The sequence below is a fragment of the Mesocricetus auratus genome, unplaced genomic scaffold, assembly GCF_017639785.1.
Source record: "Mesocricetus auratus isolate SY011 unplaced genomic scaffold, BCM_Maur_2.0 Super-Scaffold_100038, whole genome shotgun sequence".
Classification (NCBI taxonomy): Eukaryota; Metazoa; Chordata; class Mammalia; order Rodentia; family Cricetidae; genus Mesocricetus; species Mesocricetus auratus.
Window position 1 is genome coordinate 5,592,159 of NW_024429216.1, and position 24,815 is coordinate 5,616,973.

The 24,815-nt window shown below is 45.2% G+C and overlaps 1 protein-coding gene across 5 annotated transcripts; it reads left to right on the forward strand.

Moving 5' to 3' along the window:
- The first annotated feature begins 9,474 nt into the window (after nt 1-9,474).
- Zfp14 (ZFP14 zinc finger protein) lies at nt 9,475-23,247 on the forward strand. Of its 5 annotated transcripts, none has more exons than XM_040734549.1 (6): nt 9,475-9,514; nt 10,338-10,474; nt 12,906-12,972; nt 16,388-16,514; nt 17,417-17,515; nt 20,752-23,247. In XM_040734549.1, exons 3-6 carry the CDS (start codon nt 12,958-12,960, stop codon nt 22,113-22,115), a joined length of 1,605 nt encoding a protein of 534 aa, XP_040590483.1. In that variant the 5' UTR covers nt 9,475-9,514; nt 10,338-10,474; nt 12,906-12,957; the 3' UTR covers nt 22,116-23,247. The 5 variants fall into 5 exon arrangements, with proteins under 5 accessions (XP_040590483.1, XP_040590484.1, XP_021078768.2 ...); XM_040734550.1 differs by lacking the exon at nt 9,475-9,514 and adding an exon at nt 9,528-9,567; XM_021223109.2 differs by lacking the exon at nt 9,475-9,514 and adding an exon at nt 9,533-9,612.
- Nucleotides 23,248-24,815: the final 1,568 nt, after the last annotated feature.

Here is a 24,815-nt window from a genome sequence, read left to right on the forward strand (position 1 = left end):
AAAGAAGCTAAAACTATACAATGGAAAAAAGAAAGCATCTTCAACAAATGGTGCTGGCATAACTGGGTACTGGTATGCAGAAGACTGTAGATAGATCCATGTTTATCACCTTGTACAAAACTTAAGTCCAAATGGATCAAAGATCTCAACATAAATCCAGCCACACTGAAACTTTTAGAAGAGAAATTGGGAAATACTCTTCATCGAGTTGGTACAGGAGACCACTTCCTGAACATAACACCAGTGGCACAGACACTGAGATCAACAATTAACAAATGGGACCTCCTGAAACTAAAAAGCTTCTGTAGGGCAAAGGACACAGTCAGCAAGACAAAAAGGCAGTCCACAGAATGGGAAAAGATATTCATTAACCCCACATCTGACAGAGGGCTGATCTCCAAAATTTACAAAGAACTCAAGAAGCAAGTCTCCAAAACACCAAACGATCCAATTAAAAGGTGTGGTACAGAACTAAATAGAGAATTCTCAACAGAGGAGGCTAAAATGGCCAAGAGACACTTAAGAAAGTGCTCAACATCCTTAGCCATCCGGGAAATGCAAATCAAAGCAACTCTGAGATACCATCTTACTCCTGTCAGAATGGCTAAAATCAAAAACACCGAAGACAATTTATGCTGGGAAGGATGTGGAGAGAGGGGAACACTCCTCCACTGCTGGTGGGAGTGCCAACTCGTACAGCCACTTTGGAAATCAGTATGGAAATTCCTCAGGAAAATGGGAATCAATCTACCACAAGACCCAGCAATTGCACTCTTAGGCATATATCCAAATGAGGCAAATTCATACAACAAGGGCTTCTGCCCCACTATGTTCATAGCAGCATTATTTGTAATAGCCAGAACCTGGAAGCAACCCATATGCCCCTCAACTGAAGAGGGGATAGAGAAAATGTGGTACATTTACACAATGGAATATTACTCAGCAGAAAAAAAAACAATGGAATCTTGAAATTTGCAGGTAAATGGATAGCACTGGAAGAAACCATCCTGAGAGAGATAACCCAGTCGCAAAAAGACAAACATGGTATGTACTCACTCATATATGGATTTTAGACATGGATCAGGATAGGGCCAGACTGCACTTCCACTGATAGAGAGTCTGGGAAACAGGAAAGAACCTAAAAGATATGCATAGTACCCAAGAGAAGAGGAATGAGGCAAGATCCTCTGAACAGATGGGGAACATGGCGAGGGGTGGGGGGGAAGTGGCAGCTGGGAAGAAGACAGGGGGAGAAGAGGAAGAGAGAGTAGGTCATGGGGGAACAGGAAGGTTGAGTGTGGGGATAGAATAGGGGGAAGAGGGAATCATAGGCTAGAAGACAGATCAGGCACCTTTGTGACCTCTAGTGATCTAAAGGGATAACACCAATTTGCAAACTAAGCAATAGTGGAGAGACCACCTCGAATGCCCATTCCTGATAATGAACTTGATGTTTATAACCATCCAGGAGCCTTCATCCAGTGACTGATGGAAGCAGAGGCAAACACCCACAGTTAAGCATTGAACTGAGCCTAAGGAACCCAGCGACAGAGAGAGAGGAGCGATGAGCAAATTGGAAAAGAATGGGCTGGCAAAACCAGCAGAGAGAGCTGATCTGAACAGGGGAGAGCTCTTGGACCCCAGACCGACAGTGGGGAGGCCAGCATGGGACTGATCCGGACCCCCCCCCCAATGTGAGTGTCATTGAGGAGGCCTGGGCAACCTATGGGGCCCTGAGAAGTGGATCAGTGTTTATCCCTGGAATACAAACAGACATCGTGTGCCCATAACACAAAGAGGGATGCTCTCTCAGCCTGGACTCTTAAGGGAGTGCCTGGACCCTACACTGAGTGAAATGACAGACTCTAGATATCCCCTATGTGGAAGGAATTGGCAATAGGGTAGGAGGCTGGGGGGGAGGAATGGAGGGGTGTGGGTGGAGGGGAGGAAATGGGAACTGGGATTGACATGTAAAACAAGCTATTTAAAATTAAAATTAAAATTTTTTAAAAAATTAAATCAAGAGCAGATAAGCAATTTAAATAAACCTATAACCCCTATGGAAATAGAAGCAGTCATCAAAAGTCTCCCAACCAAAAAAAGCCCAGGTCCAGATGACCTCAGTGCAGAATTCTACCAGAAATTCAAAGAGCAGCTTACACCAATTCTTCTCCAAGTATTCCACGCAATCGTAGCAGAAGGGTCTTTGCCAAACTCTTTCTACGAGGCTTCAATAACCTTGATCCCCAAGCCATACAAAGACACAACTAAGAAATAGAACTTCATACCAATATCCCTCATGAACATTGATGCAAAAATACTCAATAAAATACTGGCAAATGGGATCCAAGACCACATCAAAACAATCATTCACCGCAATCATATAGGTTTCATCCCAGGGATTCAGGAATGGTTCAACATATGAAAATCCATCAATGTAATCCACCATATAAACAAGCTGAAAAACAAAAATCACATAATCGTCTCACTTGATGCAGAAAAGGCCTTTGACAAAATCCAACAACCCTTCATGATAAAGGTCTTAGGGAGATCTCAGATAACAGGAACATACCTAAACATAATAAAAGCTACATACAGCAAACCAACAGCCAACATCAAACTAAACAGACAGAAACTCAACCCAATTCCTCTAAAATCAGGAACAAGACAAGGCTGTCCACTCTCTCCATAACTTTTCAATATTGTATTTGAAGTTCTAGCCAAAGACATATGACAACAAAAGGAGATCAAGGATTACAAATTGGAAAGGTAGAGGTTAAACTTTCACTATTTGCAGATGATATGATAGTTTACATTAATTACCCAAAGAACTCTACCAGGGAACTCTGACAGCTGATTAACACCTTCAGCAAAGTGGCAGGCTACAAGATCAACTCAAGAACATCAGTAGCCCTACCATATACAAACGATAAAAGGGCTGAGAAAGAAATCAGAGAAATATCACCCTTTACAATTGCCACAAACAACATAAAATACCTTGGGTAACGCTAACCAAACAAGTGAAAGACCTGTATCACAAGAACTTTGAATCTTTAAAGAAAGAAATTAAAGAAGCCCTCAGAAAATAGAAAGATCTTCCATGCGCTCTTGGATAGGTAGGATCAATGTAGCAAAAATGGCAATCCTGCCAAAAGCAATCTACAGATTCAATGCAATCCCCATTAAAATACCAGCACAATTCTTCACAGACCTTGAAAGAACAATAATCAATTTTGTATGGAAAAAAAGACCCAGGGTAGTCAAAACAACCTTACTCAACAATGCAACATCTGGAGGCATCACCGTCCCTGACGTCAAGCTGTATTATAGAGCTATAGTCCTGAAAACAGCTTGGTATTGGCACAAACATAGACAGGTAGACCAATGGAATTGAACTGAATACCCTGATATTAACCCATACATGTATGAACATCTGATCTTCGACAAAGAAGCTAAAATATACAATGGAAAAAAGAAAGCATCTTTAATAAATGGTGCTGGCATAACTGGATGCTGGCATTTAGAAGAATGCGGATTGATCCATGTCTATCACCATGCACAAAACTTAAGTCCAAATGGATCAAAGACCTCAACACAAATCCAGCCACACTGAACCTCTTAGAAGATGAAGTGGGTGGTACCTTTGAATGAATTGGTACAGGAGACAGCTTCCTGAACATAACACCAGTATCACAGACAGTGAGGTCAACCATTAATAAATGGGACCTCCTGAAACTGAGAAGCTTCTGTAAGGCAAAGGACATAGGCTCCAAGACAAAAAGGCAGCCCACAGAATGGGAAAAGATATTCTCTAACCCCACATCTGACAGAGGGCTGATCTCCAAAATTTACAAAGAACTCAAGAAGCAAGTCTCCAAAACACCAAAGGATCCAATTAAAAAGTGGGATACAGAACTAAATAGAGAATTCTCAATAGTGGAATCTAAAATGGCTGACAGACCCTTAAGAAAGTGCTCAACATGCTTAGTCATTAGGGAAATGCAAATCAAAACAACTCTGAGATACCATCTTACTCCTGTCAGAATGGCTAAAATAAAAAACCCAATGACAGTTTATGTTGGAGAGGATGTGGAGAAAGGGGAACACTCCTCCATTGTTGGTGGGAGTGCCAACCTGTACATCCATTTTGGAAATCAGTATGGAGATTCTTCAGGAAAATGGAAATCAGTCTACCACAAGACCCAGCAATTCCACTCTTAGGCATATATCCAAAAGATGCACACTCACATAACAAGGACATCTGTTCCACTATGTTTATAGCAGCATTATTTGTAATAGCCAGAACCTGGAAGCAACCTTGATGCCCCTCAACTGAAGAGTGGATAGAGAAAATGTGGTACATTTGGAGTACTACTCAGCGGAAAAAAAAAACCAATGGAATCTTGAAATTTGCAGACAAATGGATGGCATTGGAAGAAACCATCCTGAGTGAGGTAACCCAGTCGCAAAAAGACAAACATGGTATGTACTCACTCATATATGGATTTTAGACATGGAGCAGGGGAGTGCCAGCCTACATTCCCACTGCCAGAAGGTCTGGGAAACAGGGAGAACCCTAACAGAGATATGCATAGTACCCTGGAGAAGGGGAATGGGACAGGATCTCCTGAGTGGATTGGGAGCATGGGGGAGGGGAGAGGGAGCTGGTCGAAAGAGATGGGGAGAAGAGAAGGGAAGAGGAGGACATGGAGGAGCAGGAAGGTTGAGTGGCAGAAGAATAGAGGAAGGCCGGATACCATAATAGAGGGAGCCATTATAGGTTTGAGAAGTTATTTGGCACTAGTGAGATTTCCAGAGATCTACAACGATGACACCAATGCCCTTCCAAGATAATGAGATTGATGACTACCTTATATGCCATCCTAGAGTCTTCATCCAGTGGCTGAAGGAAGCAGAAGCAGACACCCACAGCTAAACACTGAACTGAATCCCTGGAACCCAGTTGCAGAGAGGGAGGAGTGATGAGCCAAGGAGTCAAGACTCGGCTGGTGAAATCCACAGAAACAGCTGGACCCCAGACTGATAGCTGAGAGGCCAGCATGGAACTGATCGAGTTTGGGTGTCAGTGAGGCAGCCTCGGCAATCTATGGGGTCTCAGGTAGTAGATCAGTATTTATCCCTGACATAGGAATGGACTTGGGAGCCCATTCCACATGGAGGAATGCTCTCTCAGTCTGGACACATGGAGAGGGCCTAGGCCCTACCCTGGATGATATGACAGACTTTGGAGATCCCCCATGGAGGGTCTCACCCTCCCTGGGGAGCAGTGTGGGGATTAGGTGAGGGGTTGGGGGGATAGGGGCAGGAGAGGAGAGGAGAAAGAGAGAGCTAGGATTGACATGTGAAGCATGCTTGTTTCTAATTTAAATAAATAAATTCCACATACTTACACACAAAATAACATACAGTCCACTTTAGCCAATTATTTTATGACCTGAACTTGGAACCTAAACTATCCTGTGAATACTTTACCAAGTATTAATCACCTGTAAGGGCCAGTTGTGCTGATTTACTACTTTAGTCCCATCACTCTGGAGCCAGAGGTAGGCAGATATGTGATTTTATGGCCATTCTAGTGTAGAGAGTGAGTTCTAGGACATATAGGGATACACAGAGAAACTACTCTTTGAAAGGACCTGGGTTCAATCCCAGCACCCACAGCGAACCTCACAACTATTTGTAACTCTAGATCTGGGTAGGAGACACCCTTGTACAGATATACACATGCACAAATCACAAGAGAAGATAAAAATGAATAATGAAAACATAAAAAAATTCGTAAGGAACCCAATAAAATTCATGGTTCACAAAATGGACTTTGGAGCCGGGAGTTGGTGGCGCACGCCTTTAATCCCAGCACTCAGGAGGCAAAGGCAGGCAGATCTCTGTGAGTTCGAGGCCAGCCTGGTCTACCGAGCGAGTTCCAGGACAGCCTCCAAAACAATACAGAGAAACCCTGTCTCAAAAAACCAAAAACAAACAAACAAACAAAAAAAAAAAAACAAAATGGACTTTGGGGTATCTGTTCTTTTTCTCTGTCACTGTTTCCATGTCTGGGGTGAATAGGTGTCTGTGAGTTGAATCTCTACAGGAAGTTTTGTCTGAAAGTGGTGTAATATTTAGAATACACAACAAAAATTTTTATTATACTTCAAGAACAAGCCTCCCTAGCAGGGCCTGGTGACACCCAGTTTTAATGCTAGTACTGTGGAGGAAAAGGTAGGTGGCTCTCCAAGTTCTGAGGCATCCTGGTCTAACTAAATAGTTCCAGGAAAGCCAAGAATACAAAAGAAGGAGGAGGAGGAGGAGGAGGAGGAGGAGGAGGAGAAGCCTGTTTTACAAATTAAAAAAATAAGATGAATAAAAGATATAAATTAAGATTTTGGTTTTGAAAAATATGTAGTATAGAACTAAAGAGAAATTTTCAAAAGATAGAACACAAAAGCCTGAGCAACTATTTTGAATAATGTTAACCAGACTACTGACTCCTTTAATCCCAGAAGTCCAGAGGCAAAGAAAGGAGGACTGGCCCATCTCCTGTCCCCCACCCATCCCGAACTGCCCAGCCCAGCTTCCCTTCCCCTAGTTCTCTGATTCCTATATAACCCAGCCATTTTGGCTACATTGTCTTTTTTTTTTAACCTCTTGGATGCTGTTCTTAGCTCCGGACTCTCCCCTCTCCTCTCCCCCCTGTCCTCACACGGCCCCACTCAGTTTTCCAGTCATGTTCACTCTGGACTCCTCCCAATGTCTCTGGCTGTGCTCTCCCTCATATCTATAATGAAAACCTCAACCCCTTGGGAGCAGTTGTGTCTCTGAGCATTGGAGTCTATGAAATGGCTTGGTAACTGGTACACAAAGAGGTTCATGTAAGGTCTATGGAAGGCCCTTTATAAGGCTGAAGGCTGCCTTAGATAGGGCATGGGTAAGAAGAGAGGAGGAAGGAATCCAAGAGTGTACCAAGCTGGCTATCTATCCCTAGTAAGAATAGAATTTCATCCTTCGTGGTGGGGATTGTGAGTGACAGGATTAAGTATTTTCTATCCAGGGTAATGGCTTATAAATTGGAGCAATGGCTAATTCCAGATAAATAACCCCAGGAGTGAACAGCTGGACCTTAGAAGGAGAGACCCTATATCCCCAGATGGACAGAAGTCCCAGAACCCTTGGAGTAGAATTGTCCAAGTGAGTTGGGTAGAGATGTGAGTGTCCCAGTCAGTTCAAGTAAAAGCAAAGCTATTTTGTGACCCAAGGACAATGTGACAGGCCCCTCACACGAACCTCTTCTTATACCTGCTACCAAGCCATTCCATGAGCTCCAGTGATTACAACGTCCTCCTTTTGTTTCTTTTTTTTCCCCCCATTCATCTTGAATTTGCAGTCTTCCTGCCTCAGACTCCAGAAGCTGGAGTTTGTGCCATGAGGTCTGGCTCAAACACAAAGATGCTAGAAGAACCCAGGATTATCTTTTTGGTCTTGAAGGCCTTGGCGCCATTTCCAGTTTGCAAAACAAAGCCTAACAGCAATATGAACCAAAGGAACAACACAGTCAATGGCTACAAGGGGCAGTGGGGAGAAGAGCGGAGGAAGGGAGAAAGCGAGAACTCCGAGGAGTCTGAGCAACCTTTCCACTGGCAGAGTGTGCCGCGCCTTTAGAGGGCGCTTTTACTGAGTGCCCCGATGAATGCCCACACCCTCCGCTGGGGAGTGTGTACGTACCTACTGTAGGCATTTCAGTCGGATTGGGTGGGACAGGTATCCTGGAGCTCGGGAGTCACAGAATACTGAGTGTTACACAGCTCAGATGGAAAGGTATCCTGGAGCTAGGAAGCCAAGGACTACCTCAGGTTGTAGTAAGCGTAGCTGCTTACAGCCCTGCCTCAGGGAAGGGCTTCCCCAGTGTATCGGCTCTGCTCTGGCAGGACAGGGTCTTCCAGCTGGGGATGTTTGCCCAGAGTAGCAGTTTTGCTCTGGCAGGAGGTTTCCCGGCAAAGTTGCTACAGTTCACCTCTACTCCATGGAGAGCGGAGAGCTGGAGCAGAGTGTAACAATTCCTCTCTGCCAGGATAATGTTTCCCCGGCAAACGTGTTATAGCCCTGCTCGCTCTGCTCTGCCCAGGGTCGCCTCTGCTCCACCGTAAAAGAAGGTCTTCACCCAAAGCTCAGCCTCTGCTCCACCGTAAAAGAAGGTCTTCACCCAAAGCTCATCAGGAGGTTTATTGGAGGGAAGAATCCAGGAGAATAGCTGCCCTCTGCCAGAGTGGCAATGAAAGACCCCGGCCCAGTATAAAATTCCGTTTCCCCCACAGCTCAGCTGAATAGTCATTTTTTATCAGAAGGGAGCTCAGCTCAAGGTCCTAATGGCTGAATGGCTGAATAGTCACTACTATCAGAAGGGAACTCTGCCCAGGGACACAGGTGTCTGCTGTCTGCATAGCCAGCCCAGCAAGATTGGGCAAGCACAGAAACCTATTGTTCCTCAAATAGGGCCAAGGCCGAGACTTGAGTTCCAAGCAAAACCTCAATTGCCCTCGTTCTGAGCCCCAGCCTCATTTAAATTGCCCAATCAGGGTCCTGTAACTAGGCTTCTCGCTTCTGTACTGCGCTTTTTGCTATAAAAGAATCCCCGAGTCCCCAGCTCGGCGCGCTCAGCCCCCCAAGACTGAGACGCCCGGGTACCCGTGTGTAAATAAAGCCTCTTGCTGTTGCATCCAAGCTCGTGGTCTCGTTGTTCCTTGGGTTCGGGTCTCCCTCCCGGGAAAGTCCCCCCCGTCTGGGGTCTTTCAGCAAAGGACAGCCTGGTAGTGTGAACAGCCACAAGCTGAACAAACACAGGGTTTATATAGGGCTTCCAGGTTGGGGATTGGTCAGATTTTAGTGCTGAGCGCAGATTGGCTAGAGCTCCTGCTTGAGGATTGGTTAGTTTTCTGCAAAGGGTCAGATTTGGCTCTGGTTTCAGGGCCAACGTGTGTTTCTTTCTCTGGTCCTTTTTAGCCTTTTGGCTCTAATTTTAGGGCCAGGGTGCATTTCCTTCACTGACTCAGATTCCAGGGACAAAGCGTGTTCCGTTGGCACTGGTTTCAGGGTCAGGGTGCATTTCTTTGGTTCTGGTTGCAGGGCCAAAGTGTGTTTCTTTGGCTCTGCTCACAGTGTGTTTCTTTTACTGGTCCCTTTTCCCTACACCTACTATGTGCTTATCTCACTTACTGATCATGTGATGATGAAAGCTCGAGTTCTTAGCCCTTGTAGTTCAACCACACAAACCCCAGCCCTGATAGCTGGGCTTGCTCAGTGGGGGGGGGGGAGTTGGGGCAGGGTCCTAGCCCTCCCAGCTGGCCCAAGATCTCATCCAGAGGCCTCCACCCCCTTCGCGACCCCATCATGCTTGCGCACTCCACTGCGGGAGACCCAGTCCCTCCCGGGTTGGACTACATTTCCCACAGATCTCCGCGCGCCGTTCTTCCGGCTGCCTAGCTGCTGGCGGCTGCGGGAGGTGAGTTGATCGCCAGCACTGAGGAAACTGGGGCGGCGCAGATTTGGCTTTCCGTAGGTTTGAGAGACTCGGAGTCGGGGACGCTTAGTGGACACCAGGTGCCGCTCCGCGTCCTCCGTCTTCCCGCTGCAGGTCCCAGAGGCCCCGCATGGCTCTGAGTTAACGTGTGCGAACCCCAGAGAGAAGGTGTCCCCCGAACAGAAAGACCGCAGGGCTGCGGTGGCGGAGCCGCTTTGTCCGCGCTCCCTGTAACGCTGCCCCGGGTGGCCGTCGCCGTCAGGCCTGCCCACGCGGTGGCGGCTCCATCCGCGGCTTCCCTTTTCCAGTGGGTCCTGTGTGTGGAAGCGGTGGGGGTGACTGGTCGCGGGGGTGTGACCCGAGGCCACCGAGCCCCCGCACCTGCCGGGTTCGTCCTTTCTCCGGGTCTCGTTCATCTGCGGGAATGTGAGGGAAGCGATTGCTGTCGCCCACATAGAAACCCAACATTACTGTTGTATGTGTGGAAAAAAAAAAAGAAAAGAAAATAGCCAAGTTCCTTTCTTCCTCTTTTTCCTGTGGATCCTTATTTTTCCGAGCATGGGGACATTTGCCACTCTCCACTGTGAAAGAGTAAAATTCACCTGGGCCTGAAAAGAAGGAGCGGGTTTGGTGTGAATTAGGCCCCGGAGAAGAGACAGATTAGTGCAGATTAATATAAACCATCTCTCAGATTATGCGTGTCTTGTTAAATGCAGGCCCATCCCTTCTTCGTGAGGTTACAGGTTTCTTTTTAAAATTTATATGTCACTTATTTACGTGCATGTGTGTATTTATGCGAGTACAGGTGTGCCCGCGGAGGCCAGAAGAAGGCATCCTATCCCAGCAGCTGGATCCCCCATGCGGGTGCTGGGAATCGAACTTGGATCTTCTGCAAGAGCAGCCAGTGCACTTAACCGCTGCCTCATGTCTCCAGCCTCACAGGTTTCTTTTTAAAATCATTTTTTTAATTTGTTTTCATTTTTATGTGTTTGGGTGTTTTGCCTGCTTTTCCGTCTGTGCACTGGAGTGTGTGTCTGGTGTCTGGGGAGGGTGTCAGATCCCCAGGAACTGGAGTTACAGAACATTTGGGAGCAGCCTTGTGGTTGCTGGGAACCGATCAGTAGCCAGCGCCCTTATCTGTGGATCCATCTCTGCTTTGCAGACTACAGCTTTCTTTTTTTCTTTTTTTCTTTTTGTTTGTTTGTTTGTTTTTTGTTTTTGGTTTTTCAAGAAAGGGTTTCTCTGTGGCTTTGGAGGCTATCCCAGAACTAGCTCTTGTAGACCAGGCTGGTCTCGAACTCACAGAGATCCGCCTGCCTCTGCCTCCCAAGTGCTGGATTAAAGCATACGCTGCCAACGCCCAGCCCGGCCAGGCTACAGCTTTCTTTACCCTTGAGGCTTGCCTTCTTAATTTGTTTTTAATTACTGGGGAAGATGCATTTGCTAAACCACCCTCCTTACCTAAGAGTAACACTTTTGGTTTGTCTTTTTTTTTTTTTTTTTAACTCAATTTGCACCCATACTGACCAGGACTTCACTATGTAACCCATGCTGACCTTTAACTTAAGGGTGATCCTCCTCCTGCCGCAGCCTCCAGGCTGCAACGTGGGCCACTATGCTGAACCAGGGTAGCGTTCGATCTTAAATTAATCTGTCACTTCTCATCTCAGCCACAGCAGCTGTTCCAAACTCCTAAATTACCAGTCCCCTTTGTCTGGTGGCTGGACGTGTACCTCACTGGTAGAGAGCTATTTCAGCTTAGACCTTCATCTCATCCTCATATCCTGATTGCTCCGATGTAATTCCCATCCTCAGTGTGTCAGTGATTTTGTAGCCGAGCCCAGGCTTTTCCCAGCTAGTCTGGAACTTTAACACCCAAAGTGGCCCCTTAACCAGGCGCTTTGGCCTTCTGCCTCAGTGGCTAATGGGGATAGATTCTTCACGCATTCCCCCTTTCCAGGAATGGAGACATGTTAAGTGTGTTACATTTCTCTTGGGAGCTGCCTTTTTCCAATTGTGTTAGGATGGTCTGCGAGTAAACCTGAAGAGAAGCCAGCCAGCTTTAGCCTAGTTTATAGTTTGGAGAGGAAGTCACAGGCTGCCTCCAGCTCTGGCCGCCACCACACTGGGTTCACTGATCTCAGCTGCCCTGAGTTCAAAGCAGGAAAGACAGAAAATGGTTTTCTTGATAAGGGGGTCTTTCACTTTAAGACTTTCCCTCCCCCTCTTTCTAGTGCTCTGGTACTTTCTAGGCTTGTATGCTGGAGGCAAGCACTGTCCCCCTGAGTGATCTCCCAGGAGTCTTCTGCTTGAGGCTCATGAGGAGAGATAAGATAAATGGAGTCTTGGGGAGAGATCTCTGTTAACAGGTTTACAGTTTCCAAAGTGAGCTCATTATAGGCCACTGATTTATGGCTTAGGGGAGGACCGTGGTGACAGCAGTGTGGGTCACGAGGCTAAATTGCCAGGGTTCATGCTGTCATAGTTCCATCTTGTGAAAGAAGAGGCCTACCATAGAGGATTGCCTTGGTAAGTGGCAATCCAGGGGCTGGGGATGCGGTGTAGTGTCGGCCTACCATGTCCACAGCCTGAGATGCCGTTCCCAGTGTGGCAGGGACGCCTCCCCCTCAGGAGCAAGAATGGAAACAACTGTAACCCATAGGTAGTACTCAGCAGTGTACTTAAGGGTTGAGTACTCCTGCTAACTGTTACAACACATTCCAATTTTCCTCATCACCTGCATCTGAAAGGCACGATTAGTTGGCCACATTTACTTTATCTGTCCATGAATTCCTGGTTGTAGATTACTGATAATCAAGAATTGCCTGTCGCCTGGGCAGGGTGGTACAAGTTTTTAAGAATTTATTTTATGTGTGCCATTGTTTTGCCTATAGCAGACACATGACCGGTGCCTAAGGAAGTCCGAACAAAGTGTCAGACCTCCTGGGACTGGAGTTATAGATGTTGTGAGCCAGCATGCGGGTGCTGGGAACTGAACCTGGGCTCCTGCAGGAGCAAGTCCTCTTTTTATATCTGTGTGTGTGTGTGTGTGTGTGTGTGTGTGTGTGTGTGTGTACGGCACGTGTATCTGTGTGTTTATGATGAAGTGTTAGGCCTAACTCAGAATGCTTCAGAAGTGTCTGGGCTCCCACACCATGCCCATCTTGTGCTGTGTTCCCTTGGAGCTTTCTTTTGGAATCTCTGGTCTGGGGTGGGTTTGAGATGGTGTAAATAGAGTGATAAGGAATGATTTGGAAGAAGAGTGACGGGAGGAAAAGCTACTCTTACCAACATAAATTAATTTGGGAACCTTCAGGCACATCTGGATTCATGGATTCTTTTTATTCCAGTTTTGCTTTTCTGAACCCCACAGTTTCCCACAGAGAAACATCGAAGAGCCAACTGACGCCTGCACTTCTAACACCATGGCCCTGGCCCAGGTATGTTCATGATTTTCTCCCTCCCCCCAAGATGTACGACTCTAATGTCTGTCTCCAGAGTGCCGGGACTGCAGTGTGTACAGCACACTTGGCATAAACATACTAGATGATTGTGTGTGTAGTCACGCCTTTTCCGGAACCTTCTGACACCCACACCAGTGCTTATTGTAGAGAGGGCTGGAGACACAGCCCAGAGCTATGCACATGTCCTCCAAGGCTGAGCCTCCCTCTACCTGCACAGTGTTCCTTCCAGAGAGCCCAGGTAAATGCCTGAGGAAAACCCAGACAAACTCTGCACAGTGTTCCTCTAATGTTTTTCCATGGAGCAGCTTTGGGTTTAATAGTTCAAATATTCTTCAATGTGTTATTATAGTGTGTATGTGGGTGTGTGTGCCACGGTGCACATGTGGAGGTTGGAGGACACTGATTTTTTTTTTTTTTTTGAACTTCATATGGGTTCCAGGGATCAAACTCAGCCTTACCTACTGAGCCATCTTCTCAGTCCTGATTTTTAGAAGTTCCAGGGGAAATTTTTTCTCTTAGTTCAGTGATTTTTGTTTTGTTTTTTGAGACAGGGTTTCTCTGTATCCCTGGCTGTCCTGGAACTCGCTCTGTAGACCAGGCTGGCCTTGAACTCAGTTATCCACCTGCCTCTGCCTCCTGAGTGCTGGGATTAAAGGCACGTGTCACTACCACCCAGCTTCTTTTATAGGGAAAACATTTGTATCCCCAGTATACAGTATGACATTTTATTTTATTATCATTTTTTAAAACTGTTCATCTGTACGTCTATGTGCACACATGTATAGAGGCCAGAGACTGACACTGGATGTCTTCCTCAATTTGCCCTAGACGTGGAGTTCATCATATAGCTAGACCAGCTGGCCAGCAAGCCCCAGGAATCTTTCTGTCTCCAATGATGGGCTTGCAGGTGTGTAGTTACAGGCACATGCCTGCCTCTTCCCCACCACCTCACCTCCACTGACAGGGTTTCTCTGTGGCTTTGGAACCTGTCCTGGAACTCCCTCGGTAGACCAAGCTGGTCTCGAACTCACAGCAATCCACCTGCCTCTGTCTCCCGAGTGCTGGCATTAAAGGTGTGTGCCACCACACCTTTTTACATGGCTGCTGGGAATCCAAACCCATGTCCTCATGCTTCTGTGGCAGGTCTTTTACTGACTGAGCCATTTCTCGAATTCCCAAAATGACACCAAATAAAACTGTCTAGTGAGGTTTGTGTGCAAATTAGGAATGTGTAGCTGAGTAAATTTGCATAGTTAAGTATCTGTTTACTTCTAAATGGAGAAAGGAATGTGCTAGCACTTTAGCTGTTCCCTCCAGTCAGCTCCTGTCCAGGTAGCCCAGATGAAGACACAGTTTTCGCTTCAAACACCACAGATTTAATTTTACCTATATTTGACCTGGCTTTTTCTTCTTTTTTTCCTGTCTCTTTTGTTCCCTTTCCCTTCCTCTCCTTTCTCCTCCTCTGTTCTCTTTGACAGGGTCTTACTGTGTAGCCCAAGCTGGCCTTGAACTTGAAATTTTCTTGTGTCCACTTCAGACAAATACACCAACTCTGCTCAGCTTTAATTTTTAACTTTGGGCATTAAATGGAATTATGTAGTTCAATACATTTTTTTATTGTCCGAGGAGAGTTTGATTATCTTTTTTAATTTTAATTTATTTATTTTTATTTTATGTGCATTGGTATTCTGCCATGGGTATTGGGTTCCCTGGAACTGAGATTATAGATAGTTGTGAGCTGCCGTGTGGGTGCTGGGAAGAGCAGTCAATGCTCTTAACCACTGAGCCATCTCTCCAGCCCCGAGTCTGATCATCTTCCAAGTAGAACCGTCATTAATGTGAATGTATGGAGACAACTGACATCAACCCCTGACTTGCTTGTTGTTGTGCCTAAGTTGTAAAGTCCCCAGAGACCACCAGGAAGACAGACCCACCAAACTGCAAATGCAAGGTTTAATGATTGTTCATCTACCCATGACAGGGACCCCGTCTAGCAAACTAACGCAGCAGCCCCCAGAGGGAGTGAAGTTCCCTGTCTACTGCTAGGTTTTAAAGACAAAAGTCACAAGATTACATCAGTAGGTACAGGTTGGTTTCTGATTGGTTGGCATTTGGGAACAATCAGGAGCATTTCTCAAAGTCACATTTTGGTGTGAAATACCTGTGTTCCAATTATTTTCATTGGCCAGTGCTGAGAAGGAACATTCTGTGGTTTCTATGGCATTGTCTTGTTACTTGCCGGGTTACCTACACACCTCCTAGTCTTAGACCTCCCTAGTAGCCCACAGGATATTCATGAGAGCCATTCACGTTTTCCTGTGGGAAGCAGAGAATACCTGATCATCTTTCAAAACCATTCCCTTGTTCTCTCCCCTCCTGGAGGTGACCTTTTATGATATGGTATGTCTTCTCTCAGCTGTGAGTATATTAATACCGACAAATTGCTGTTGGTCTTGGCTGTACTGTGTCAGCCATGATTTCAGGGTGGAAGAGTGCTCCTTCAGCACTACAGTGAAGAGAGTGATAAGAACAGGAATGCACACTGAAGGACCAAGACCCATCTCTGTGTTGGACCTGGTGGGCATCCCTACCATCCTAGTGTTTGGAAAATTGAAGAGGCCAGCCTGGGTTCCATAGTGAGACCCTATCTTAGAAAGAAAAGAATTGATTGTAACAAGGAGCATATTTCAAATAGAACCTGACTTTGTAATGAACTTGAATCAATCTGTCTTGGATATTTTGTAGTTTATTTGGGATTACTTTTTTTTTCTTTTTGGAGAAAATTTTGCCACTATGTTTTTGTGATCAATGAAGTTTAATGTCATTATTTCTGTAGAATTTATAATGGGATCACGTAGTATGCTATACAGTTGGGTTTATTTGTGGGGTTTGTTGTATTTGTTTCCAGAATGTACCAACATTTTCATATCTCTCTCTCTCTCCCTCCCTCCCTCCCTTCCTCCCTCTCTCTCTCTTTCTCTCTCTCTCTCAATGCAAATGCAACAAACATTTATTTATTTTAGTTGGGTAGTAGTGGCACATGTCTTTAATCCCAGCACTCTGGAGGTAAAGGCAGGTGATCTCTGTGAGTTCGAGGTCAGCCTGGTCTACAGAGTGAGTTTCAGGACAGCCAGGACTACACAGAGAAACCCTCAGAAAAACAACAACAAAACATTATTTTAAAACCTTAATTGTGTGTGCATGTGCAGGAGTCCATAGGAAGTGTCACCCTCTGCTTCTGAGACACTGATTTCTCCGCTCCTGTCGAAGTGTCCAGGCCCATGCAGTTTGAGTACTGTGTGCTCCCCACTTTCAGTACGGTCCTCCTCCAGTCCCCACTCCCCTGAGAAAGGAGATCTCTCATACACTACCCCGAGTTTGTTTTTCTCAGGGTTTAGTGACGTTCAGGGATGTGGCTGTAGATTTCTCACAGGAAGAGTGGGACTTCCTGGACTCTGCCCAGAAGAGCCTGTACAGGGACGTGATGCGGGAGAACTACAGCCACTTCGTCTCGCTGGGTGAGTGCATCCGTCCCGGAGTCAGCCTTCCCTGATGTAGAAATAGCTTGCGCTTGTACTTCCTGTTTAGTAGATTGGAAGTAGGTCCTTCCATGTAACATCTAATCATTCCTGGCCTGGAGCGCCCTTCTCATTGTCTCTGACTGTGACCTCTGGCTTTCTTTGTGTCCAGGTTCCCCTGGTATCTAAACTGGATATGGCAGAGGTATTTTCTAAGAAAGCAGATTGGGTACCGCATTTGAGCCCAGAATCCATGTAGACACTCGCTGCTCCTCTCTAGTTTCAAAGGCAATGTGTGTGGGCTGGAGACAGACTTAAAACTTGGGGAACACACTCTGTTCTGGGTAACAGACCTCTAAAGTTCTACCTGTTTTACATGTGAAAGTTAAAATCTGGGTTGGGGCAGTAGCTCAGTGGTCCTTGCCTAGGGTGTGTGAGGCCCTGAGTTTAATCCCAGCACACGCACGCACGCACACACATGCACACATATTACTGAGGTGGCCTCGGAAACAGGCAGGATGTGAGGCAGCCTGGCCAGAGCTATAGTTATTACACAGTGTGGTCTCTCTGCAGAGCCAGGCTAAATTACATGGAGTGTGTCCCTAGTCATCTGGCATTTATTCCTTGTGGGCTCTAGGTTTCCCTAAAATGGTTATTCTGTAGCTTGTCACATGAATTTAATGCTTTGGTTTATAAAGTGCCATTTTGGAGACAGGCATGGTGGTGAGCCTGTACTTGAGGCCGAGACAGGAAGACTTTAATGCTGGGCTGGACTGTGTAGTGAGCTCCAGGCTGGTTGGGCTTTGGTGAGACCCTGTCTCAAAACTTTCAACTAAACATTTAATGAAGTCTGAAAGTACGGGTTTTCAGGTTTATAATTGGTCTGGCATTTTCCTATTAAGCAGGACCTTCCATTTCTAAGAGAGATGCGATTACCTTGCTGGATGAAGGCGGGAAGGAGCCTGAGATAATTGTGAGAGAAGGGAGAAGATACTGTCCTGGTGAGTGAGGGTGAGCTGCCTGGGGGCTGAGGCTCCAGCTGGTTGCTCAGCTCAGTGAGGGGGGTCCTTGCTGAGAGACGGATTGTTGGGGATCTTTCTTTCACAGCCTTGGCCTCAAGGGAAACTTGAGACCTGAAGCAAAAAAAAAAATTTGTGTATGTGAAAGGGCCATAGGAGATGGGCCCGTAAGCTGTGGCACGCACAGAGCTCAGAGGACCGCTTCGTGGAGTTGGCTTCTCTCCTGGGATCCAGCTGAGGTCAGCAGGCTTATGCGGCCAGAGCCATTCACGATGAACCTTTCCCTGGTCCAAATGCTCATCTTAGGTGTTTGTTTGTTTGTTTTTGAGACAGGGTTTCTCTGTGTAGCTTTGCAGCCTATGCTGGAACTTGCTCTGTAGACCAGGCTGGCCTCAAACTCACAGAGATCCGCCTGCCTCTGCCTCCCGAGTGCTGGGATTAACCTGGCTGGGACAAAGGTATGCACCATCACCCAGCTGCAAAATTGCTTTCTGTTGAACTTGGTTACTTTGTTTCTCAACCTCCATATTGCCTTCCTGCTTTGAAGGAAGCTGTTATCTGCAGAAGGGGGAAAATGATAATAAATACAGGAACAGAACTCAGAAAAATAAAACAGGAAAGGAGATTGATAAAGCCAAAATTGAAATAAATGTGATTGAGAATGTAAGGAAAGTTAGTGAACACCTAGTTGAACTAATTGAGAAAAAGAACATAAAGTACTACCACAAATGAAAGAAGGGATTTCCTCTCTGTGAAAAAAAAACACAAATAACTTTGCACCAGGAAATTGGACAGCTTATATGATGTGGAAAAATTCCTTGAAAAAATGCAAGATTATTAAAAAATTAACTCAAGTCTATTAAAGTATGGAATTCTCGGGTGAAGTTGCTACAGTTCAGCTATGCTCCTGGAGAGCGGAGAGCAGGGAGCCGGGAGCAGAGTGTAACAACTCTGCTCTGCCAAGGAAGGTTTCCCGGGCAAGTGTTACAGCGCTGCTCGCTCTGCTCTGCTCTGCTCTGCCCAGGGTTGCCTCTGTTCTGTCGCCGCCGCAAAAGAAGATCTTCACCCGAAGCTCATCCAAAGGGGTTTATTGGAAGGCAGCTGGACCAGCCAAGCTGAACATACACAGGGTTTATATAGGGATTCCTGGGGTTGGGGAAGTTTTTCCAGAGTAGGGATTGGTCCGATTTCAGTGCTGAGCTCAGATTAGCTAGAGCTCTGCTCCGGGATTGGTTACTTTTTTACACAGGATTAGGGTCAGATTTGGCTCTGGTTTCAGGGCCAAAGTGTGTTTCTTTCTCTGGTCCTTTTTAGCCTTTTGGCTCCAATTTTAGGGCCAGGGTACATTTCTTTCACTGACTCTGATTCCAGGGACAAAGTGTGTTCCTTTGGCACTGGTTTTAGGGTCAGGGTACATTTCTTTGGTTGTGGTTGCAGGGCCAAAGTGTGTTTCTTTGGCTCTGCTCACAGTGTGTTTCTTTGACTGGTCCCTTTTCCACAGGGAAGAAATAGCATTATTATATAAATTTCTCCAGAAAATAAAGGTATATCTCTTAGCCTAATTTATACGCCCTATGTAACTCACATGTCATACTTGATATTTACTGGAAAAGAAATTGTAAACCAACCCTTATTATTTGTGTATGCAGGTATAAATTTCTTAATACAACACTAGTAAGTCAAACTCACAAAATATTTAAAAATGATGATTGAGTGGGCTTCATTCCTGCTTAATTATGGAAGCTCAGTTTTTAACATTGAGACACCGATAGTATCATTTCACCATACTCAACAAAAAAAGAGGCTATAAGGTTAACTAACTCTATTAATGTAAAATACCACATGACAAAACTCAACCTCCATTCCTGATCTAAACAAACAAACCTGTTAGTGAGCAGGACATGGTGGTGCAGCCCTGAAATCTTAACACTCGAGAGGATGCAGGCATGACCTCTTACTCAGACAGGCGGCATTTCCTCTCCCTTAAGGGTGGCCTGCCTGTCTTAAGCCTTTTTTTAATTATTTGTGTGTGTGTGTGTGTTGGGGAGAGAATGTTCCTGTGTGAGGATGTACATGTGTGTTCACATACGTGTGTGTGTGTGCACACGCACGCGCATAGAGCAGAGGTCTATGTGGGGTACCTCCTCAGTGCTTCTTGACTTTAGTTTTTGAGACACAGTCTTAAACCTGGCACTCACTCTGCTAGACTGTGAGTTCCTGTGTCTCAGCCTGCCTGGTGCTGGGATTACACATGCCCACTGGCACCCCTGGCTTTTTACATGGGTGCTGGGGATGTAGGCTCAGGTGTGCATGTTTCAGAACAAGCACTTTACTGACTGAGTTTTCACCTCATCATCTCCTTCCCTTCTTTCTTCCTTCTTCCCCCCTCCCTCCCCGAGATGTCACATGTATCCCAAGCTAGACTTAAACTTACCGTGTATCCAAGGATGGCCTTGAACTCTTGTTTCCACCTCAGTGCTGGGATTGAGTAGTCAAGCACTGCCCCATCCAGTTTGATCTTTCCTTTTCCATCTTTTCTTTTTGAGAGGGGATCCTAAGTTGCTCAGGCTGACTTCTAACTCTCAGGGTCAAGTAATCTTTCTCCCTTAGCCTCTCTGGAAGTTGGGATTGTAAACACACGTTACACTCTCCAGTGGAAGGTTTTTTGTTTTGTTTTGTTTCTTAGCTTCTTTTTTAGATGCTCTTACTTTGTAGCTTAAGCTGTCCTAAGACTCTGTGTAGCCCAGGCTGAACTTAGACGCGCAGCATCCTCCTGCATTTGCGTCCTGAGTGCTGCCTGGGATTTCGGATGTGGGCCTTCTTGGCCTTATTTTCAGAGGTGCTGTCTCAGCACCTGAAACAGGATTCCTGCTTAATTTGTATGCAATTCAATATTCATGAAGTGGCTTTGGCCACACTGAGTACCTTTACCCCTTGATAAAACAACTATAGTGTTGTTAGTATTTTATTGATAGAATTGTACACGATTGTGTGTTAACACCAGCTGTTTTTCCCATGAATTTTTGGTTCAGGATTTTGTATAAGTTGTAGGTTTTGGGGGTGTACCTGGGCCGTGTTTTGGTTTTTTGTTTTTTGTTTTTTGTTTTTTTCCGAAATACCTGTTTACAGGAAGTATAGTAGGTCCTTTTATTTGTCTATAGAAGTTTTCTTCCTTCTGGAATGGGAATGTAATATGTTTCTTTATTGTTTTCTTTCAGATTTGGAGTCCAGATTTAAGACCAATACTTCACCAGCAGACAAGGATATTTATGAATTATATTCATTACAATGGGACTTGATGGAGAAAATTAAAAGCTGCAGCCCTCAAGGTTCTTGTCTTAAAGATGATTGGGAATACCAAAGCGAGATTGAGCGACAAAAGGAACCACAGAAAGGTTATTTGGGGCAGCTGAAAATTACCTCTGAAAAAGGCACATACAAAAAGCACAGTTTCCTTACTGAGTATCAGAAAGTTCAGAATGGAGAAAAGTTCTATGAATGTAAAGAGTGTAGGAAGACCTTTATCCGCCGCTCAACTCTTAGTCAACACTTGAGAATCCATACTGGTGAGAAACCTTACAAATGCAAGGAATGTGGGCAGCCCTTCAGACAGCGCGCACACCTTATCCGACACTACAAACTTCACACTGGGGAGAAGCCCTATGCGTGTAAGGAATGTGGGAAGGCCTTTACAGTGCTCCAAGAACTCACCCAACATCAGCGACTGCATACTGGTGAAAAGCCGTATGAATGCAAGGAGTGTGGAAAGGCCTTTCGGGTACATCAGCAGCTGGCTCGGCATCAGAGGATTCACACTGGGGAGAAACCCTATGAGTGCAAGGACTGTGGGAAGACCTTCAGACAGTGTACACACCTCACCCGACACCAGAGACTTCACACTTCTGAGAAGCTGTACGAATGTAAGGAGTGCGGGAAAGCCTTCGTGTGTGGCCCAGACCTTCGAGTACATCAGAAAATCCACTTCGGTGAGAAGCCCTATGCATGTAAGGACTGTGGCAAGGCCTTCAGGATATGCCAACAGCTGACCGTCCACCAGAGTATCCATACTGGGGAGAAACCCTATGATTGTAAGGAATGTGGGAAGGCCTTCCGATTGAGGCAACAGCTTGTTCGCCACCAGAGAATCCACACCCGTGAGAAACCCTATGAATGTGTAGACTGTTGGAAGACCTTCAGTAGTTACTCCCAGCTGATTTCCCATCAGAGTATTCATGTTGGTGAGAGACCCTTTGAGTGCGAAGAATGTGGGAAAGCCTTCAGACTGCTCTCCCAGCTCACTCAGCACCAGAGCGTCCACACGGGGGAGAAACCTTACGAATGCAAGGAGTGTAGGAAACCTTTCCGACTGCTCTCCCAGCTCACTCAGCACCAGAGCATCCACACGGGGGAGAAGCCTTACGAATGCAAGGACTGCGGGAAGGCATTTAGACTTTACTCATTTCTTTCTCAGCATCAGCGGATCCACACTGGTGAGAAACCCTACAAATGTAAGGAATGTAAGAAGGCCTTCCGACAGCACTCACACCTCACCCAGCATCAGAAGATCCACAGCGGAACCTAGGCAAAACCTGTTCTGTGTTACATTTGCAAAATGTCAGGAAATTCAGTTGTGAGAGTAATTTATTTCATGCTTATTCATAAGCAAAGAAAGACTGTGTTGCTTTAAAAGCCCTCCATTCTCACCTAAGTGTTACCTATCTTCAGCAAATTCCTGTGAAAGAGTAATTTGATGAATGTAGGAAAATCTTTAGTCTTATCTGTTATCATCTCCATTTAACTACACTATTAATGCCTTGTTTTTCTCACTGTCAAAATAGTGTCCCTGTCAAAATACACGCTGTATTTATTATTGTGTAACAAATTACTAGAAAAACAGTACTTTAAATAATATATATTTATTATCTAAAAATTTCTATAGATGGAAAGTCCAGGCAAGCCATAGTTGGGTCTTTGAGGTTTCAGATAAGACTGGGCTTTCATCTGAAGGCTTAACTAGAGCAGGATCCACATTGCAGGTAACAGGCTAGATAGCTCAAACATCTGAATTCTTTGAGAGCTGATACAGTGAAATCTTCAGTTTCTGGATGGCCATTGGCTGAGAGATGAGTGCAGTTCCTGGCCACATTGACCATCTAATGTGGCTGCTGGTTATGTTTTTGTTGTGTTTGTTTGTTTTGAGATAGGGTTTCTGTGTGTAGCTCTTGCTGTCCTAGAGCGGTCCTGGCCTCAAACTCACAGAAATCCACCTGTCTCTGCCCCCGAATGCTGGGATTAAAGGTGTGCACCACCCAGCGTAGCTGCTTTTTAATGAGATTGTGGGATCTAAGAAAGTTGACCGCTAGCAGGATGGAGGTCAGCTAGCAAGACTGAAGTTATAATCCGTGTAATCTAATCATAAAAGAAACATCAAATCATTCTATCGCTTTCTACTGGTTAAAAGTAAGTTCTCAGACGCAAGAAGATTGCATGAAATTGAATACTACAAGATGGGACCAGTGATAACCAGGTCAGAGCCCACCTGCTGTACTGTCTAAAAGAATCGATTTAAGAACAGAGTAGTTAACACTTGACAGACTAGCAGTCATGGTAGCATGTATCCTATAAATAATGTCTATGATTGTCATCAGCATTGTCAGTTCATATAAAAGGAAGATGCTCCTGTGGAAGTAATAAATGTAGAAATGCTTCCTTCACATCTCTGCATTTATAAACCTCAAAGTACTTTCTTCTAGGTGCGATTTAGCAGCTTATAGTAATTGGGAGATTTTTGTTACTTGAGCTGCACCAAAAACTTATGATGAAAAAAAGACTGAATTTCATGAATGTGGGGTTTGTAAAACTTAAGCATCAGAGGAAATGACTTCTTCAAGTTGAAAAAAAGCAGAACATTTAGAATCTTTTCTCTGACCAAATTCAGGTGAATCACACAATCTCAAGGATAGCCTAAAAGACAGCTAGCCAGTTACAGATTTCATTTACACTAATACACATATGTAAATGCTGGAGTCAGGGAACTGGGTTAGTGGTTAAAGTGCATGCTGGGTGGATCCCCAGAAGCCATGTTAAATGCCAGGCAGGTGTGGTGGCTCACCTGTAATTCCAACGTCTCGAGATAAGAGACTGGATGTCCAAAGCAAGCTGACAAGCAAGACCCTATAAGTCACACTGATGAGCTCTGGGTTGGATTAAGAGATCCTGCCCCAGTGCATACAGTAGAAGAGCGATTGAAGATGGCTCCTCAGATAACCTAGGACTTCCACATGCAAACACATACAAACATAAATACATACAGCTGCCTATCTCATACACACAGATATAAGAGCATTTCACAGTTAGACATGACTCTGTTAGTACTTTGGTAATTATCATGGCCATGGCTCCACAATCTAGTCAGCAATAGATGATGGTAGGATACCAACTTATTTATAAACTTATTTATTTATATTTTGAGACAGTCTTACCATGTTGCCCTGGCTGACCTGAACTCTGTGTAGACCAGGCTGGCCCAGACAGAACTCAGAGAGATCTGTCTGCTTCTACCTCCAAGTACTAAGACGAAACATGCCACCATGCCTGCCCAACGTCATCTTAAACTAGCAGATGAAAGCAAAATGAACATTTTTTTTCTTACATGTGAACCACTTGAAAAAGTGTCAACAAGTGTTTTTGTTTTTTTTCCTGAGCAAGTTTAATCAGGAAATGCAGAAAAAAAAGAAATAGAATGGCGTGGAGGGGGGTCACCATTTTCTAGACACTAGAGGAATAATGGGTCCCAAAAATAATCCTCAGTAAATACTAGAGGTTTTTTTTATTTTTTTTATTTTTTGGTTTTCTGAGACAGGGTTTCTCTGTATTGTTTTGGAGGCTGTCCTGAACTCTGTAGACCAGGCTGGCCTCAAACTCACAGAGATCTGCCTGCCTCTGCTTCCCGGGTGCTGGAGTTAAAGGCGTGCGCCACAAATACTAGAGGTTTTATGTGAAAGATTTTGTGACCACTTCTGAACCCTTGATCAATTTTAACCTCAATAAAAAAATGTGACTGTCATACAGTAGCCACATCCTGATAGCGTGCGGCAGGACTGCCAAGATAACAAAGTAGTTCATTTTTCAAATTCTTTAAAACCAAGAGCTCCAGGAATGGACGTGCAGAGTAGACTCAGCACAACGAAGCATCTGGTTTGACCAAAGTTTATAAAGTTCTGTAGAAAACTCACCTGATTTCCACAGCTGTGTGTGGCATGTGTTATTATGAGACACCATA

Bases quoted from the DNA above. Each gene is read 5' to 3' on its own strand.
- Zfp14 (XM_040734549.1), top strand. The intron at 16,515-17,416 runs GTGAGTGCATCC...TTTCCTATTAAG, and splicing joins CAGCCACTTCGTCTCGCTGG to CAGGACCTTCCATTTCTAAG. The intron at 17,516-20,751 runs GTGAGTGAGGGT...GTTTTCTTTCAG, and splicing joins AGGGAGAAGATACTGTCCTG to ATTTGGAGTCCAGATTTAAG.